This window comes from Mytilus edulis, unplaced genomic scaffold (assembly GCF_963676685.1).
Source record: "Mytilus edulis unplaced genomic scaffold, xbMytEdul2.2 SCAFFOLD_1766, whole genome shotgun sequence".
Classification (NCBI taxonomy): Eukaryota; Metazoa; Mollusca; class Bivalvia; order Mytilida; family Mytilidae; genus Mytilus; species Mytilus edulis.
The window spans coordinates 1-21,249 of NW_027268917.1; the positions used below are offsets into that span (position 1 = coordinate 1).

General features: G+C 30.6%; 2 protein-coding genes across 2 annotated transcripts; both read right to left on the minus strand.

Moving 5' to 3' along the window:
• Window positions 1-1,204: 1,204 nt before the first annotated feature.
• On the minus strand, window positions 1,205-9,184 carry LOC139509077 (uncharacterized). The gene is made up of 8 exons (XM_071296068.1): window positions 9,117-9,184; window positions 8,684-8,777; window positions 7,581-7,675; window positions 5,789-5,894; window positions 5,335-5,502; window positions 3,385-4,706; window positions 2,711-2,809; window positions 1,205-1,342 (listed from the first exon to the last, which is right to left on the minus strand). Exons 1-6 carry the CDS (start codon window positions 9,182-9,184, stop codon window positions 3,780-3,782), a joined length of 1,458 nt encoding a protein of 485 aa, XP_071152169.1. The 3' UTR covers window positions 1,205-1,342; window positions 2,711-2,809; window positions 3,385-3,779.
• LOC139509078 (uncharacterized) lies at window positions 8,685-20,480 on the minus strand. Its single transcript, XM_071296069.1, has 9 exons — window positions 19,973-20,480; window positions 18,847-19,010; window positions 17,712-17,811; window positions 15,582-15,725; window positions 13,554-13,659; window positions 11,076-11,176; window positions 10,230-10,320; window positions 9,117-9,190; window positions 8,685-8,777 (listed from the first exon to the last, which is right to left on the minus strand). Exons 1-7 carry the CDS (start codon window positions 19,973-19,975, stop codon window positions 10,255-10,257), a joined length of 684 nt encoding a protein of 227 aa, XP_071152170.1. The 5' UTR covers window positions 19,976-20,480; the 3' UTR covers window positions 8,685-8,777; window positions 9,117-9,190; window positions 10,230-10,254.
• Between the last annotated feature and the right edge of the window lie 769 nt (window positions 20,481-21,249).

Genomic DNA, 21,249 nt, shown 5'->3' on the forward strand with positions numbered 1-21,249 from the left:
GACAAGCTTATTTCAGAAATCAAGAATTTTACTCTATAACAATAATTTGGACCTTGTTATTTAGCTCGTCCACGGTTCTGTTTGGCAGCAATAAAGTTTAAAGAAAAGTCAACAATCAGCAGTTTTTCACATGTGGATACCTCATGCGCCTCAAAATGAAGAACTAAAAGTTGTGTGTAAACAAAAAATCTATGATAAACAAGTGACTGAGCTTCGTGTTGATTTAGAAAGAAGAGGAACATAAAATCAATTTTTATTGTGTAAATTTAGATGTGGAAGTCACCGATTACCTATCGAGACGGGAAGGTGGAATAACATATCAAGAAATGAATAGGTTGTGCCATCTTTGCGAATCAAGAGACGTAGGTGATGAATATCATTATGTTATGTCATGTAATGCTCTAACTCAAGAAAGAAAGAGGTTGTTACCATACTATTGTACTCTTCGTCCAAATATTTATAAATATCAACAATTAATGAGCTCTAATAATTATATTGTTCTTGAAAAACTTTGTAGATTTATAAAAATTATAAATGTGAGGGGTCACTCCTCCTGGTTAGTTTGTAATTTAATGTTTATGTTTGTTTTGTTCACATGTGCTTCAATATTTAATGTAATTGTTTATATATTCTCTGTAACTATGTAATTTGTAGTTTATGAGAAATAAAAAATTCATTCATTCATTCATAAATGTGTAAAAACTATGGAGCTATTAAATGTGTTCAAAGTACTAAATTTTTTAGAGAACTGATTTTGTTAAAAAAGGATTTTTTTCCATGAGGAGCCCCATCACAAAAGGATTTTAGGGCTTTGCTAATTTACAGAAAAAGTATCTCACTTTTGTACCCCCGAAAAATTTAACCACATATGTGAAAATGTCTCAGATTCGATACAAGCCATCATACATATCCATGTTAAAGATATGGACTTAGCAACAGAAGAAAACATTACCATTACCTATATAGAAACAATTGCGACTATTGACCCATATAAATCAGCAAAATACTTTTGTCATTTTGAAAATTATTTTTCAGCACAGACAAAATCACTGATTACAACTATTATTGTCAGGCTCTTATTTAGAAATAAGTTTATCTTCTTATTATCTTTTTTTCACAAATACTCATAAATATATGTGTTATTCAAATATTCTATTTGTCATCTCATTTAGATCTTAAAATTAAATAAATGTCTTACATCCTTAGTAACAGGTTCATATCGATCACTCAACAACTCTGCTTTACTCTTTAGATAATGGAAGCAATCTTTCTGTCCAGACAAATTATGACGACATCCCCAGATCATGCTTTTTGATTTCATCGTCTGCAAGTCATCCATTATCTAAAATTATAAAACAAATACATTTGTGTACAGAAACTAACTCTGAACCTTGTTTTTAATCAAACCATAATCCATTGTAATGCAACATTGTTTGTAAACATTCATTTTGATTAGATAACGTTCAACAATTTTCATGGTATCAATTCATATTTGATGCTATGAAAACGTACCAGCAAGTACAGAAGACGTATAACAAATTTTAAATGTATGAATTTATGTTGTTTTCTGTCAGTCTCATTAGAATGGTGATAACAATATTGTATTTCAAGCTCAGACGGCATCAATTGGTGTTTTGATGATTGCAAATACCAGTTTACTGACTCAGCTAATGAGTTAACTCAATTTGAGACCATCAAATCACCAATTGATGATGTCTGAGCTTAAAGTACTATACAATTATCTCCTATTTGATGATATTGTAGATTCATTTTTATTCGTGGATAGTGGGATACCAATTGGGAATTTCCTGGGTATAGGTGAACCACAAATAAAAATGTTCAATAGAGTACAAATTTTCAATAGGCTTATTATAAGCAAAATTTTGTAAAAACACTAAATCAGGTATCCAAGAAAATACAGTTTTTCCATAATCCACAAAAATTGGTTCACATGAAAATAAATGAAACCACAGTACCTGCTGAAAAGTTCAATTCTTCAGCCACTTAAGCTCTATTTAGCATAGAAATAACAAGACATGCAAGATTGGCAATGTACTTTTTGTTCCTGAATACTATCATTAAAAGAAATCTAAAGGAAATATCTGATTCAAATAGGATGGAAAATAAACAAGAATGCACATCGTGTTGTGCTAAGCATCCCCCACTTATAATTAAAAGTTTGGTATGTGCAAGCAGACAAACTCACAAGATGGATGCCATATATTCCTACTTTTGATATATAAAAAAAATATTAATAAATCACTTGATCCCTTTAATTGACAATCACTGAATTGTGCCAATTTATTAAAATTATAAATGACAAACTGGATTCTCTCTGATGTTAACCTGTTGGCTGTACCGCTCATGATAAGGTTGTAATATAACTTGTGTGTGCTTCCTCAAAAAATGTACAACGCAATGTAATGTAAATTAATACGTTTTTCTGGATACCTTTGTTCAACTACAGTGATACCAGAATAATATGATATACTACAACAAAAGACTGGCGATATTGTCATAGCTCAAATAGGTTTAATAGAGACGTTAGTCAAAGCTTGATAATTCAAACTTTAGAACTAAGAAGATGCAAGTTGGAAAGAAAATGTTGTGGTAATGAATGTTTCATGTTAGTTTGTAATAACATGTATTTTTCCCCCCTAATTTCTATTGGCTTTTAATTAACTGGTAACTGGAGAGAAAAGATACTTACCAAGGAACCAGTCAACTTCCTTGCCTCACTATTTGTAGTTCCACACAAGTCAAAACATAAAATGTTATTTGCATACAAGTGGAGAATGTTGTTCATCATCTACAAAACAAATATTAATCCATACACGTTTTATAGCATATTAAAAGTATTTAACGAAAAATAATGTTATCTATTAAAAAAAAAAGTAAATGTTAAAAGCATCTAGTCAACCTATTTTAGGACAACAATTTGTTATCAATTAATATTATAATTGAAAATTGAAAATAAATAACTAGCAAAGTTCATATCATTTATGATAAAAAAAATCTTCATCAAATACCAAACATTTGTCTTTTAAACTTTTGCATAGGGAAAGTTTAGTCTTTTTTATGAACCAACAAATCCTCATACTCAAAGTCATTTTTTTTTTTTCAATGTTATACAGGAATAAGACTTTTTTAAAACTCATTTGCTGTATCTATTTACCCCTCTCCCTAACATTTTTACTATTGAAACTACCGGTAACCTTTTTTCACTTTACTTCTGGAATAATTATCTTTTTAAATTTACTTTTTTACTAGACATTTTGAACCAAACCATTTTTAATTTTAAAGAAAATTTGACCATCCTCAAACAAAAAAAGATGAATGGATGGCATCTAAACTATTCATGCATATTTATATGAATCACTGTACCTTTATATTTGTTTCATGTAATTTCCTCTTCATTTCAAAAGACGAAATGGAAGCCATTTGGTATGTCCCTACAGTCCACACACTCTGCACAAATGACTGACATAATGTTTGACTGAATTCCACTAATCTTTGTAAAATGACAACTATATCCAGAACTGAACCTGATACAGGTAGTACAGCTGTTTTCTTCACCTTTGAACTTGCATTGCTACAAGATGATATTGACCTTACAGCTGGTTCTGCTTTAAGTTTATGAGCAATTGGCTTAATAAGTTTTGGACTGGCAGTTTTTATGTTCCCAACAGTTTCACTTTGATCTGAATCTGAATATGGAACCAGAGGTACGGTTTTAATAGGTCGTGGTTCCTCATGTACAACATTTTTTATCACAGTTTTTACAGGATCTTGATAAAGACTAGGTTGGTCATCAGTTTGAGCAATTTCAGACAATGGAGGGAAGCTGAATTCATCTGAATGATCTGAATGATCTGAATCAGTATGATCCATTTCAACATCATCTTCATTGATGTCATTTTCAACGTCATCTGCTTTCTCTCTCTTTCAGCATTGTGTGTGTTGTTATCATTTACATCACTTTCATTGTCTATTCCGTTATCCTTTTCCACACATTCTATTTTTGTAACATCATCTATTTTGACGGTTGTTTCAAAGTTGTCTATTTTATTGTCATGTTCAACACTCTCTTTTCTACCATCACCTCTTTTGAAATCATTTTCAAAATTGTCTGTTTTGAAATAATGTTCAACACTCACAACTTTTTTAGCAGTATCTGCTTTATCACTATTTTCTATACTGCTTGATCTGTCAAGAATTTCAATTTCATGTCCTTTTTTAATTGGATTAATATCTTTCTCTTTCTTTTTATCCAATATAATAGTAATTTCTTTTTCTTCACTGTCATGTTCCCGTCTATAATCCTCCATGGGAGAAATCTCATACATTATCTTTTCAGCCAAAGTTCTTCTTCTCTCTTCATTCTTTTGATTTTCATCAGACTGTCTATTCTGATTGGTGTCAATTTGACGGGAAAGACTGAGCACTTTTCGAGGAACGTTCAGATAATGATCATAACTTTTACTAAGGTTATCTGGAAGTGAACTGCATGACCTAAGGGAACTGAATGTGACAGCCTCTGCTTCTTCTATCAAATGACCTTCAGTGTCCTCTGTTCCATCAAGTGATCTTGTCTCTGGGTTATATCTATGATTGAATGAGGTGGTTGTCTTTATTGATTCAGAAGTTTTGGGTTTGAAAGCTGATGTTTGGACATTTGATTGTGATATGTCACCAGGATGGCTCCACTGAAGTAAAAACATAGAACAGAGGTAGGTGAACAATTAACCCTAGGTAAGAGTTAGGGGGAAAGCCCCACAAATATAAATACTAAACCATTTTTTTACTTTTATCTATAATTGTTTGTTATAAAATTTAAATTTTGTATAAGTTATGTTTATACTTTTTGTCCTCCCAAAATACCTAAAATTCAATTAACTGAAAAATTCAAGATATGGTTTTAGCTACCTTAAAGTTAAATACTAACAGAGGTAAAAAATTGAATTATTCAATTAGAAAGTGTATTATGCACTATGAATTTAAAAGGTTGATTTTTTTTGTAAGCCACCTATATGTGACATTTAATGCAAAAATCACCTTTAAAAGTTTATATTTTCATATCAGTTGTTCACAAAAATTAAATTCAATTTCCCATACTTCAATCTTTTTTCCTAAAATCATGATATATTATTCATTTAATCTCTTATTCTTATATGGCAAGAAATTAATGATCAAAATTAAAATAATTTGCTATGTTGCTAAAAATTGAGATAAAAACATATATTAATGTAATAGAATTTAATTTCAACTTACAAGTTTTATTAAAATATAAAGCATTATCACTTTAAAAACTATAATTATTTTAATTATACCTACAATATTACTGTAAACTGGCGTAGAGTTAGATGATACTAGTCCACTGAATGCACTGTTGATGGATGGTGTTATTGATTTTAAAGACATTGTTCTGTCTCTGGGACTGGATACAGAACTTAATGATACTTGGTATGTTGATCCAATATCATCAAAGCACTGGGTAGTAAACTGAAAAAGAGACCAACTATTGTCACAGAATTGAGGGCGAGGAGAAGGTCTCATTCAAAATTCAATAGAAATAAGGCACAAACTGACATTTAAAAGTTATCCAGTCTTGAATTCCTGTGAGACCAGATTTAAATGTCATTCTTGAGCCTATACACATTATCTTTCCTAAATTATAAGAATAGACAAAATATCAATAAATCAAGTTTTTCAGTGTTGGTTATGATAATAAAAACCAGAAATCATCTGAATTTTCCAGTTTGCCTAGAATATAAAAAAGTTTACTTACACGATCTAATCCTACTGCTAGCAGTACACTCTGTTGTGTGAGTGTCTTCAATATACTTAGCCAGTGAAGTGACTGTTTGTAGAAAAATTCTCTCCATAGATAAGAGCTAAAATATAAAAATCCTGCATTTTCAATTCTTTTTTTCCACAAAATTATAGCATGTTATACAGTTAAATAAGAGATAAAAGTATGAAAGAGTAAATGTTTTGTTATTTTCTTTTTCAATCCTTTTTTCATATTAAAAACATAATAACATATAAAACCTATAACAATATTATAGGCAATGCCTTTCATTAGTAATTTAATGAAATAAGCTGAACTACAATCCATATACTTATCTACTGATAGGTCTTGTCCCTATCTAAATATATTTAAAATATATATTTCCGTTATTTTTATCTCATTGATTTTTCATGTTGCACATGATTTCTATGTATGACTTTTTCCTTTTTGTTGACAATCCTAATGATATTATAACAGTGTTTCTTAGAAATCTCATATATATATATATATAACTATAATTGAATTCAATCAAAACTGTTATTAAGGTGTAATACCACCAAATCATGGTATGTCACATCCGGTTGTATACGAAAGTAGGTCGAAAAAAATATTCCCTTGAATTTGACAGTTGTAGGTAATTAATTCTTCATTTTATTGCAGTAAAACCATTTCTGTGTCATAAACATATGTCTTGGGTATTTCAAAACACCATTATTTTTTATTTGGGATTTCTATAGAAAATTTTGTAATCTTGAGGTTACATGGTGACTAAACCTTGTACACAGATAAAATAAGGGGAGAAATTTGATTGGTTAACTTCCAATGATGGTTATTTTCTTATATGCAATGAAATGTTATGTGAATTTTTTTCTATAGAACTGGACAGGATAAAACTTTACTCATGCCAAGTATTTCTTTATTTGAAACAAGGATAAATTCTGCACATGTTTTTGAAAAGTGCAAATTTAACAAAGACTAATAGGGGAAAATTAATGGTGGTATTACACCTTAAAGTAAAAAAACAATAAAAAAAGATGTCATTATTGCGAACCCTATCATAGTTTTCCATAGATTCACCTGCAAGTTACCTGTCCATTTAAACTTTTGTAAGTTCTATTGTCCCATTGAACAAATACAACAGGTATTGTTCTCTGTATAGTTTATTTGATGGGACTATGATAGGGTTCGCAATAATATTTGGCAGCACCCAATGACTTTATATGGTAACCTTGGATGTCCAGGTACATACTGGTTCAATGACTTTATATGGTTTAATTACCTTGGATGTCCAGATACATACTGGTTCAATGACTTTATATGGTTTAATTACCTTGGATGTCCAGGTACATACTGGTTCAATGACTTTATATGGTTTAATTACCTTGGATGTCCAGATACATACTGGTTCAATGACTTTATATGGTTTAATTACCTTGGATGTCCAGATACATACTGGTTCAATGACTTTATATGGTTTAATTACCTTGGATGTCCAGATACATACTGGTTCAATGACTTTATATGGTTTAATTACCTTGGATGTCCAGATACATACTGGTTCAATGACTTTATATGGTTTAATTACCTTGGATGTCCAGGTACATACTGGTTCAATGACTTTATATGGTTTAATTACCTTGGATGTCCAGGTACATACTGGTTCAATGACTTTATATGGTTTAATTACCTTGGATGTCCAGGTACATACTGGTTCAATGACTTTATATGGTTTAATTACCTTGGATGTCCAGATACATACTGGTTCAATGACTTTATATGATTTAATTACCTTGGATGTCCAGATACATACTGGTTCCAGTCATTGTCAAGGTCATGTAGTCTATACCCCAATCCTAACAGCTGTCTATCTATTGTCTTGCTCGTCTGTAAATAAAAAATAAATCCTTTGAATTTATAAGCAATAAAAAGCCAAAACTTCATTTATTATCATTAAATACCATTTGTTTTATGTACATACTAATATTAGTGACTGAGTATTGTCAGAAGTAGAATATCACATCGATCACGCTTGCAAAAGCAACAAATGAAGGGATATATTCTCCAATATACATGCAATAACTCATTTATTGCTTGAGGAAAGTTTTATTGCTAAATGATAACACAATGGTTTTGAAGCAACACTGCTCTTCTTACAGAAGTACGGAATATTGCAATCATTAACATTGAAATTTGTTCTAATGGAAATACTATGGATTCATCTTTAAATTTTGGATTTTGTAAGAACAGGCCAACACATCTTACACCACATTTATAAATACAAAATTTTAACTTAACTACTTTTTTTTATCATATTTGCTATAATTTATACAGCTTCAATGTTATAATGACCATTCTAGTTTAACCATTTTGTATGTGCCTGTCCCAAGTAATAAGCCTGTTATTTTGTGGTTGTCATTTGTTGTTGTATATCATACTTTTTCGTACATTTATTTGTATAGAAATCAGGTCCTATTTTTCTTGTTTGAATTTTTTATTTCTGGGCCTTTTACAGCTGATTATGCAGTAAGGGTTTTGCTCATTGTTAAAGGCTGTACGGTGACCTATTGCTGTTGACTTCCATGTTATTTGGTCTCTGGTGGGAATGGTCTCATTGGCAATCATACCACATTTTCTTATCTTTATATTTTTAGAAAGTATTAAGGCTCTGGGTTAAGATTTGTAGGAGGAGTTGATATAAAAAAAAAGTATGTTCAGATTCCTCCAATGAAAATGTCACTAAAACATTGGAGAAGTTTTGCCATTTTGAAACACAGAAAATCTGTGAGGGGTTTTTTGCTTATATGTATAAAGATAAGAGGATTTGGTATGAGGTGTATTCATTTTTTCTAATTAAGAAATATAATGAACATTAAATGTTTTACATGTACTCACCGGCTGAGCATCATAAACTTTAAAAAACTGTTGTAAGTCATCCATAAACAGTGTGTAAAGACTTTGTGCAGCCAGTTCTGTCACATTACAATATCTGGTAAAGACAACATTACAAAATATGCAAACAATTTTCATGACAACTTTTTATACGAATAAGAAAGCAGTGTGCATTTGACAAATTGCAAAATATTCAGAGTTAGAAAAAAAACCACTCACTGTACAATGTTCAACAAGGAGTGTAATTTGTAACAGGTAAAGGGCTAAGGAAGTTCTACATATAAGAGCAAGGACAAATCTGTCAGATTGAATCTAAATATGTATCTGGGAAGGGGAAAAATTTTTGTGGGTATTTTTATTTTGTGAGCTAGCATATGTTAAATCTAACTCAGCATTGTAGGTATACATCAGATATATTTTAAAAGCTAAATTTTACCTGCTAAATGTCCCTTGATAATATGTCCTGTAATGGCTAACTTCATCTCTAATTTTACCAATTACCATATTCAACTGTAGATGGAAAAAAATCACTTAATGCAGCTAGAAATATAAGCTTAATGTAAAAAACTTTTAAATAACTTAATAATAAAATGTCAAAATCATTTTTAAACATAAAAGATTTCTTAACCTAAGAACATTGATGGCCTAAGCCTGATTTGGCCCATTTTTTTTTTTAATTTTTGTTTTTACAATGCTAGTGCTTTTAAATTTGTAATTGAGTTTGTTTTCAACCTGTTTTGTTTACAGTGGCACAAATGAGTCTTCTAGTATCCTGTTCACACTATGCCTTTTTAAACCAGGTTCGACACGAATTAGTTAATCCAGGTTAAATTTATGTAGTGTGAACACCTTAACCAGATTAAAATTACCCCTCATTTGAGATGGAGTTAATGTGGGGTAAACCTGGGTTTAACTACCTCACTTCTAAATGTGAACGCAAAGTGACGTTTGCTTAAATAAGTCTTCAATGTGACGTAGCTATTACGTGAAGTCATATATATCGAATAACGTCAAATTTTGACAGATGTCCAGTAATCTTATTTTCTGGGTCACAAATGATTATATAACCCATATTAAATACCGGGTAAGCGGATAAAAGATGGATATAGGTTTTTTTATAGTTTTTTTTATCAATGTTGTTATTATTAATTTAAAAAGTTGCATAATGACAAGCGATGAACCCTATAAGATTTCCGTCGCTTTTTGTGGGCGAAATGGGTGTAATTTGGATAAAATGAAGGAGTTCAGAAAAATTTCAGAATTCGAAAAAAATACATCTGTGATGTAAAGGAAAATGTAAAAATGAGTTAAATATGTACAGTGCCTGTGGACAGATGCGATTACAAATTAGGCGCTTACATATCTATTTTTGTTGAGAGGTAAAATCCCAAACCTGGTTAATTTTTTATCAAGTGTGAACTGGGGTAATTAATTAAGGTTAGCTAACCCGGGTTCGACCCGGTGCAGATTTTTATAGTGTGAACACAGTACAAGTCTACTAAACTATAAACATGGTATCTTTGATATTTTTTTTTATAACATTACCTACCAGTGATGGAGTAAGGTAGCCATTTCTATCCTGTTTCAAATCTGTTTTTGCAAACAAGCTTCATTTTCTCATAAGATGGCAGGAAGGTTTCCTTAAATTAGAAAAATTATTTTTGTGATGAATTTTCTATTTTGTTTCCCCTCATATCAACAATAAGGCCCATCCAGATCTGTAAAGTATGAGTTTTCAATTGCTACTAATTGACTGAATTTCAATAAAACAAACAAACACAAATTATGTAGTATGAATGCAATGGAGCAAAGTTTTGCTTTGCATGAAGCAATAAAAAACCTTTAATTTACAAATATGATATATCAGTACGAAAAACTCAACCCACTAAAGTGGAGAAATATCATATCACACTTTCTTACACATGTTATAAAGAAGAAGATGTGAAATTGATATTTAGACAATCAATTTAAGCCTTCTTTTTCCATGACCTGCAAAAAAATGTGTTCTTTATATATATTTTCTTCAAATCATAATTTGAAATTCAGAGGAAAGCAACAAAATTTGACTTCATAAATTGACCAGTGATGAAATGAGATCAAACACACATTAATTATTAAAAAAAAAATAAGTATCTAGTCGGGAACAGTTTCAATTGGAAGAATTAGATAAATGAAAATACTGACTTTAATATGAAATGGTAGTATTTTACTATGAAGATTATACACCTTAAAAACTTAAATGTACACCAAATGAAAATAATTACAGTTGTCTTTTTTATTTTTTTCTTCTTTCTTTTTAAAATTTTATTGCCTGTATGATTAAATTTTTTAATGACCTTGACTGACTATACAGCCCTGGCACGGTCAGATTGTCTGTATTAGAAGATTAAATTACCTTTATACATTGTACAATGAGATCATCAAGCATTTCAACTTTTGGAATTTTCAAATGAACTTGTGCCTCCAAGGTTTTATCCATCAGACTTATCAGCACATCTAAAATGTAATGTTGATATATTGAATAAATCTATTATTGAAAAATTATTTATTAAGCAGTATTTTATCATGGGGAAACCAAAAACATGACAACACACACACACAGACAGATGAACACATATACTAACAAGAAGATACCATGTGTCTGATTATTTCTTGCAGGTATATATTCAAAGGAAAATTTCACTGTAAAAAGTATTTGAAACAGATATCATGGGAAACTGTCAGTACTGCCTGTCGTTAAATTGAAAATGAATCTGATAAAAATTACATTTTTTTCTTCTTCTTCTTCTTCCTTGCTTAGGACTGGATTCTTAAAAGAATGTTACAAGTCCACTAGACGGAGAATGAGACAGCAATTTTCCTGTAACTATTTACAAATAAAACGTTCCGAATATATACAATTTAAAACTATGTACACTTGGCTGCTGTCTATGGTGTTGGTCTCTTGGGTGCACTATTGTTGGCTAGTGCACTCTGGAACCCCTCTATTGTCAGAGCTTCAGTTGTAGGTGTTGGAAGGTGGTTCCACTCTTGTATAGTCCGTGGAAAGTATGAGTACTAATATACTCTCTGTTTGCTGGTGGTTGATATAGGCGTTGTTTGCCTCTAGTACGCCGATCGTTTGGACGCAAGCTCATGCTGGATCTTGTAAAGCATGACGAGTCGATGGTTGCTTCGTCTGTTAGCTAGTGGTTCCCATCCTAGTGTCTTGACCATAGTTGTCACACATCCAGGTGTTTTATCAGTGTAGTTGTTGGTTACAAACCTGGCGGCCCTCCTTTGCACTTGTTCTAAACGGTTAATGTCCTCAGTGGTATGAGGGTCCCATGCCGCACTAGCATATTCTAGTGTTGGTCTGACCAGAGAGATATAGGCTGCATTTCTTACATTCTTGCTGCATTCTCGAAGGTTACGCCTAAGGAATCCGATGGATTTGGATGCTTTTTTGGCAGTAACGTCAACATGATGTTTCCATTGTAGGTCCTCACTGAAATTTACTCCTAAATATTTGCTGGTTGGTACAGTTTCGAGAGTGTGGCCATGTAATTTGTAGAATGTCTCTTTTTTTTTAGAATTTAACCGAAGACCATCACTTATTTTACAAGAGGATGGAGACATACTGATATTGCTCACTTTATTTGCAATGCAGGAAAATTATTAGAAAAGTGAAATTGTGTTGGTGGAATTCATTTAATAAATTTAGAGATTTATAAAAATAAATTACTGTTGACTCATTTATTTTCATGGATACCAATTTTTCGTGGATTGAGGTAATCTTACATGTTCGTGGATATTTAATTTCGTTGTTTTGCCATCTGCATACAAGCATATACAAAATTTGGTTCACCTGTAACCATGAAGTCCAAGAAAATTGGTATCCAACGAATAATACTGAATCCACAAAGAAGAGTAGTTTGAATAATTTCATATTAAGGTATGGTGGGGAAAAATGAACATTAATAAAGCACTATTGCTGAAAATTGCATTAACAGCAGGTTTTAGAAAGAAATGTGCTTTTCCAGTATGAGGATAAAATGAGTTCACATTACATAATATGGGTCTCTTAATTTGCACAATTTTATCTAAACTGCAGTTTATATCTTATCGAAATAATGTTGCTTGTTATCAACATGTTTCAAAAAAACAAAAAATTGCAAATAAAAAATTCTTCTAGTAAATGTTACCAACAATCCTTGTAAGACATAAAATCTAGACCAACAGCTTTAAAGTGTCAACAAAAATAGTCTAAAAATGTTGTTTTGGGGCATTTTGTAAGTTGAAACAGAGGTTATATGACATTGAAGATTAAATGTTGCTGTACGTGTGCCTTTTGATCAATTTTTAAAATATTTTTCAACACAGGGCATTGAAAATGTACTTTTTCAATGTAAACAAATTAAAAAAACTTATTTTGTTGAAATGTGGATTCATATTAGTATTGTATCAATACCCAATTACCTAATCAAAATGTTTTAAAAAAAAAAAAGCCTGCACATCAACACACCTAAATGACATACATTCTTAAATGAAATGCTCCAATAATATACCAATTTCTTTCAGTTTGTATATTGTGTGCACATACATGAGAAAGATAGGGAACTATATTCCAGTGTGAATACAGTTAGTAACAGTAGCTAACCTGTCGTGTTGTTAGGGAGGCCAGTGCCTTAGTAAAGATTTAGAACAAGTTCTAATCTTTCCAAAAAAACCTAATAGGAATAGATTTCTTGATGGAAACCAGCACTTCTCACTATGTTGATAAATAAGACTAATTCATATATAGAATTTCGAAGTCATTTCAGGATGTAAGAAATAACTACATTGCTATACTACTAATCAGTAAAGTAATATTTTAATACAACATAATACTAACCAATACCATTTGAAGGCTTATTATCAGGGAAAACACTCTTCATGTTAGATAAGGTAGTCAGTGCTTTGCTTTGTAACTTCTTGATACTGTCACATAGAATTTCCAACTGAAAAGATATGTAACTTTTAATTCATGTAAGTTTTTGTATAAAAATTCATTCTCACTTATAATCACTCATAAAAATTTGTAAGGATTGCCTACTTTAAGAAGCTTTAAATGTTTTTGGAACTGCAGATTGTATGTAATGATAAAGGTAGAAAAACTAAGTCCATATATAAGTAGCATAAGGAAAAACAGGATACTAGCATTTGATCATAGACAAGCTTCTAACCAAGTTTGGTAGAAATCCAGGATAGTTAAGTATTTTTTTAAATTTTAAAAACTTTAACCACAGAGTGAATGTAATATTGACAGCCAGAAAAAACTAAGTCCATTTATAAGTAAAATACAGATAAACAGGAATTTTTTTTTTACAAAATCTTCTTATGATCATAAACAAGCTTCTGTCCAAGTTTGGTAGAAATCCAGGCTAGTTTCAGAAAGTTATTAAAATTTCAAAAACTTTAACCACAGAGTCAATATTTGGGGATGCAGACACGGCAGACACTGCTGATGGAATGTAGGATTTCTATGTCTTGCTTTTTCAACACAAATGTATAAAAGAAAAGAAACAAAAATATTCTGTTAAAAATTATTTTTGTTTTTATGGTGACAACAAGAACATTGCACTATTTCAACTTTACTCAAGCTGCCTTTAAAAAATAAAACATCAATAGTAATAAATATATTCATAGAACTAGATAATAGCCAATCTTTTTTATGAGGCAATCAGATTAATATGAAAATAAATACTGTACACAATTAATAAATTAACAGGTTTGACAGTGCCTATACTATGCCTCAAGTTGCCCCTCGATCTATAATTTTATTGTGAAAAGTATTTACCAGTAACTTTTATAAACAAAAGAATCTTCAAAAATTATTCTTAACAGTATTTTCAGCATCTTAATGCTCTAAACCAACAGTATTTATGAGAAAAAATAACTAATTTGATTCACTTCTCCCACAAATAACATATCCAATTTGACCGCAGTGGCAATCACAATATCAAAAGGATATGAAATGGAATAACAACATATTTAGTATATAATTACTAATGATTCTGATTTATATTCAGATTATAATAGATTCTTATTACACTTATTATTGTCTACTGTGGTTTGGGGAAAATATGTCAAACCTTTAAAACATCTGTTACTAGTGTTTTGCAGTCTGCTACCAACTTAGAACAAGGAAACATAAATCAATAATTGATTACTTAAACACCTTTATATACTTCTTTGTAGTTTTCTTCAATTGATTTTATATAGAGAAAGAAGATGAATGGAAGTTAATTATGTGATTTATAGGGCTTTTTTGTATATTTTCTTTTATTCTATTGTTCTATTATTATGTCTTCATTATGAATAATATTTTATCATCTTAATTTTGTCATTAATTAACTTTAAAAATAAGTAATGGTGAACATGCAATGGATTATCATTCATTTTTATAAAAAATGTCAATTTTGTTTTACATTTACAGAGCTAACATTCTAACTCTCTAAAATGAATGCCCTTAAACAGTTTGTGCTATTTTCTTAGCCCAATTTCTGTTTAACGACTTTTATTTCTTCAAACATCTTTGGCTTTGCAAGCTTAAATTTAGCATTCTTTATGAAACTTATCTAAAAAGAAAAAAATTGAACTTAAAGTATAATGGGTTTGCTTGATTTTAATACATGCAGTATTTTCGCGGAACATGTAGTAGAAAACATACAGTTTGATTTTTGTATGTAATATCTTTACAATTTTATATGACACAATGTGACACATTGTCTAAATATACTTTCTTGTACCAAAATACCCAATAATTGTAACACATTTTTGTATAAATCTACTATTTGTACCAAAATACCCAATTAATGTATAACATTTTTGTCTAAATCTCCTTTCATGTACCAAAAAAAACCCAATAAATGGTTCTTACCTCTTTCCTGACCATGTCTTCACGGTTTGGTAGAATTTCTAAAACGAAAATCACTCCAAATATACAATGCTGAATCAACCACACAGAAGGATCAAAGTTTGAGACCAGGTATCTTAGGTAGACTACTCTTCTGTACAACTCTCCCTGTAAAATTGATCATGAAAAGTAATCCAAGTATTTATTCATTCAGTGTATAAAGTTGAGAATGGAAATGGGGAATTAGTCAAAGAGACAACAACTCGACCAAAGAGCAGACAACAGCCGAAAAGTAAAGCTATTTCAATTGATATTTTATAGTGTGACTATGTTGTGATGTTACACTATTGTTTCAGGTAAGGGTGAAGGTTGGTACCAATTAAAACAATTAAATCCACTGCATTTGTTTGCACCTGTCCTAAGTCAGGAACCTGATGTTCAGTGGTTGTCATTGTTGATGTGGTTTATAAGATTTTTTAATATATATGTAAGATTTTTTTTATATATATTAGACAGTTGGTTTTTCTGTTTGTATGGTTTTACACCAGTCAATTTTGGGGCCCTTTACAGCTTTCTGTTTAGTGTGAGCCAAGGCACCGTGTTGAAGACCGTACTTTGACCTATAATGGTTTTCTTTTACAAATTGTGATTGGATGGAGAGTTTTCTCATTTGCATTCATACCACATCTTCTCATATCTATTCTTCTGTACAACTCTCCCTATACAAATTTTGTCATTTTTTAACAAACACATAATAATGTTTGAACTTAAAATTGGTTTATTATGATTTTATCTAAATTTCTAAGGATGTCTACGATCCCTTCTATTTTAACTTAACTTAAATCATAAATTAATATATAAAGTACACAATATGTACAATATTATAAGCAATTCTAATATGAAGTGCTTCTTTTGCTTTGTGAACAAACCCGTGCTCTAAATCCAGTAAGTTTTGTTTGCACATGCGTATATTGACTTCTGCAGAATAATGAATTTTATGAAATTGGCATGCATTTAATATATTTCATTAACTTAAAACACTTCCAAACTCTTAAATGATGCACATGTTGTTACTAATTCATTTATCATGACTGTAATGTGTTGCATTCCAAAATTGACATATTTGACCTAGATACGACAACCCTTCATGTTGGCTGTTCAAACTCCTCCCTCTTAAAAATAACAGTGTCAGTCGTTTGCTTCTTTGCAAACAAAAATGGGAGGTTTATGGAAGAGCCTACACAAACGATCTATACTTATGTACATCGGACATGAAATTACATTAATTGTCCTATCAGAATCGAAATAATTGATGCAAGCTATACTTTATCGCTCGGAGCAAAAATAATCACGAATATAATGGCTACCCATGTTAAAACAACCAATAAAGTATAGCTTTCATCAATTATTTCTTAATTTGTTACAATTTATCTTAATAAGTATTCAACATGTATTTGACAAAATTTGTAAAAATGTATTTCATAATTGTCACTTTTTTACAGAAAAAGACAAGAGTTGAGTAAACATCTTTTTATACCTCAGCTATTATTCATAGGCAGTATTAACATGTCTTTATATGGTCATTTGCATAGAGTAGGAAAAGTTCATTTAAATAAAATCTAGCAAAAATGGTAGACTTATGATAAGATCGTTGTTTAATTGGCATTACCAAGATACTGTATGCTGTTAAATTAATTGTAAATTACATAAATTCATTTTTTACCCATTTTTTTCTTTATTTTAAAAGTGACTGCATTCAAGTAACAGAACCATATCTCTTTTGATCTGGTAAGAAATTATCATTTAATAACTATTTGAGAAAATGTGAGATTAATAATTGCAAATTCAGGAAAATCTGCATACAGATATATGTATCTGATATCAAAATGTGAGTTCTTATTATTGTGATACTCACTCATTTTCATCAATAAAATCCTCATAATAATTTCTGAAATTTTAGTACCTTATTCTAACATGACGTCCTTCAAAACGCTTTGAGTACACACCCGTGGTAAAATATGAATATATTGCCAGTGCTGTTCCGATTGTACTCCCACGTCATATGCTTTTTTATGAATGAGATACCCGACGTCATAGAACAATGACGTTAGAATGTAAGCATTTTACGGGAAAATACAATTATATAATACTTACTACTCCATATCGTAATCCAAATTCTTTCAAAAGTCTGATCGATGCTGATGACAATAGTGTGGTTTGTGTATTGTCAGCTTGTCTATAGGCTGATTCATACCTAAAATAGGAACAGGTTTCACATATACAAACAATATGTATCAAAGCTTAAAATCTAGCAAATGCAATTTAAGTCAAATTTTCTTTGATTTTAAAGTCTACATACCTTCAAACATTTTTTTTTCTTTTATATCAAATTTCTATATATATCAAAATAACTTAAAATTAACAAAATCCAATGAAAAAGATGCCACCTATATATCCTTTCTACCAATATTTGTGAGTGAAGGTTCACTCTTCAAATAACCTATGCAAATGTCAAAACACATAAAATATCCATTCTTAAAAAGCATATTCATTTCAAATAAGATGTGAATATTTAAAAATTATTTACTTATAATTGCATTACATATATGTGTTTCATAAGAATCCATACATTTGATCGGCTGACACCAATCAATATGCAGTTAAAATTAGATTCATTTTCAGGGGGAAAAAAATGAACAGTCCAGACAGCACTTGCTTTCCAAGACAATGTAAGGCAAAACAAACGATAAATTTGATGAAGCAAGTAATTTCATGGTTGTAGCTCAAAAAATATAATTGTATGAATTGAAAGCTTCTTTTTGTAATTTTATAGAGTTGTAAAATGCTTTTACACCCCTTTCAAACAACAAAGAGAAGTATTCAATTCTTAACTTAATTGATTAATTACGCAGTCACATCTCATTATTGTGGGTGAACAATATTACATTTGTACAACTAATTTTGGAACAGGGGGGGAAAAGAATTTGTTCACAAGAGAACAAAACAAGAATTAATCATATATGAGTTAATGTGGATCTAATATCATGTTTTAACTGCTAAAATATTTTAAAGAAAAATATGCATTATTTTTTTTAGCTCTTCCAATTCCAAGAGTAAGATTTAGGGAAATTTATAAAATATCCTAAAAAAAGATATTTACAGCAAATGATAAACTGAAGATTTCAAAATTACTTTCTTTTATTTCATTTCTCCAGACTAAGGTTAAAACCAAAATTTGTTGATGAAATTTATCATTATTATACAATTCTAAAAAGAAAAATTAGCTGACCTCAATAATTTCTCCATGAGTTCTACATAATCATCATGAACAGTCTGCAGAAACTGTATATGGTTGTTACGTTTATGTGGATGGGCAACATGCCAGAATTTTCTCATCAGTTCTGCAATGTGAATGAATTCTTTCCTCTGCCATCTGTCATAACCAAACTGTGTCTATATATAGAATGAAAAATACTAGTATAACAATTTTTCACAAAAATAGTTGCAGAGGTTAATGAATTTCTATAATAAAAAAAACATTACTGTAATTAACTATTTTCACATCTGAAATCACAGACAGTGAATAACATATACCTGATATGGGATAATAAGAGAAACTAAAGGCCAAATTCTTTCTACAATGGTATAATTGAATTGTATCAAAGTTTAACAGTTACATTTATCGTATATAAGACTTCAAAAAATTTGGCCCCATCATATCTTTGCAATTGAAACAGAATGTACATGAATTCAGTTTTCATTTAATGATAAGTCACTAAACATGAATATGAAACAAGAACCTACAGTTTTGCTTAGCGCTTAAATGGGTGCAACAAAAGAAAGTTTCAAAGGTCTAGTAAATGTTCATCTGTACAGACAAACCTATTCAGAAATCTTTACATAGGAACATTTAAAAGTTACAAAAGCATGAACAAGGGGTATTCTTTCCATATTTAAAACCAAAAAGGGCATATGAAACATACCTTACTTTTATCAATATTTTTTTAAAGGCACATAAGCAGGAAAAAGGGAGGAAGGGTTTTGAAATTAAAGTAAATGGATGCTTAAGGGACAGAAACCATCAATGATAAACCATAAACACTTCTTCTTTATATAAAAAAAAACTGTTTTAAGCAAGAAAACATACACTGCAGCTGTGTAAACATTTAAGTAACAGAAAAATTACTGAGGAGACAGATCTAAACATTTAGTCTGGATGAACTAAAGTTCTAGCATTCTAATGGCTTACCTATCTTAACATTTGGCGATGATTACACATGTCATCAGAAATGGATCACTTTAATGTCAAATATTAAAATTTGTAAAAGATTTTTTAACAGCATTTAATATAAGATCCAATATGGATTGCTATTGTTTTCAAGTGAAGTTAACTGTACTATAAGTTTATAACATACCATAAAGTGTTTTGGTGTGTAATATGGATGGCTATTGTTTTCAAGCGAGGCTAACTGTCCAACCAATTCTTCTGCCAAAATCTTAAAGATTAAAAAAAGTAAATGAAAATCTTTTTTTTCATTTATTTATTCAGGGCCTTTTTAGGCTAAGTTTTTCATTTTTTTTAACATTTCATTCTGACAACCTTTGTCTCCAAATTGACTAAATTCCTATAAACTACTTTTGCATTGACAATAAAATTGAGAAAGGAAATGGGGAATGTGTCAAAGCGACAACAACCCGACCATAGAGCAGACAACAGCCGAAGGCCACCAATGGGTCTTCAATGTAGCGAGAAACTCCTGCATGTGTAGGCGTCCTTCAGCTGGCCCCTTAAAAAATATGTATACTAGTACAGTGATAATGGACGTCATACTAAACTCTGAATTATACACAAGAAACAAAAATTAAAAATCATACAAGACTAACAAAGGCCAGAGGCTCCTGACTTGGGACAGGCGCAAAATTGCGGCGGGTTGTAAATGTTTATGAGATCTCAACCCTCCCCCTATACCTCTAGCCAATGTAGAAAAGTAAAGGCATAACAATACGCACATTAAAATTCAGTTTCAAGAGAAGTCCGAGTCCGATGTCAGAAGATGTAACAAAAGAAAATAAATAAAATGACAATAATACATAAATAACAACAGACTACTAGCAGTAATTGACAAACTTGTATGTGAATGTCTTCAACTATTAAGAATTGAATGCTTCTTTTTGTAACTTTACTGGGGTGTAAAGTGTTGACTGAAGTACATTTTGTATGAAGCGCAGAAGCGCTTCATTCTTAAAATGTGCACACGATCAACGCTTTTACAACCCTATGAAGTTACAAAAAGAAGCATTCAATACTTATAATTACATTTTTTAGCTAGGATCATGAAAACACGATTTGTATCAAGTTTTTATTTAATTTACCTGTGCACTTTATTGTGGGACCTCGTGTCATCATGAATGATAAATTCTATTGTGTAATGCAATTGACTAAGGAATAACGTGAGATTGCAGTGTAGCCACTCAAAATAACGTATTATAATGAAACATACATCAAATGTAATTATTAACCCATGAACTTTTCAAACTGCTGGACTAATAAAATATTCCATATTAACTTTGCAATTAACATTACAAAAGTTCCTGAGATCTTTAATGTTCATTGTATTTGTGGTTTTTGACTCAGTGCTGTGTACCCCAGAATACCCACATCTCCTTTATTCAAAGTGAAAGCAGTAATTAA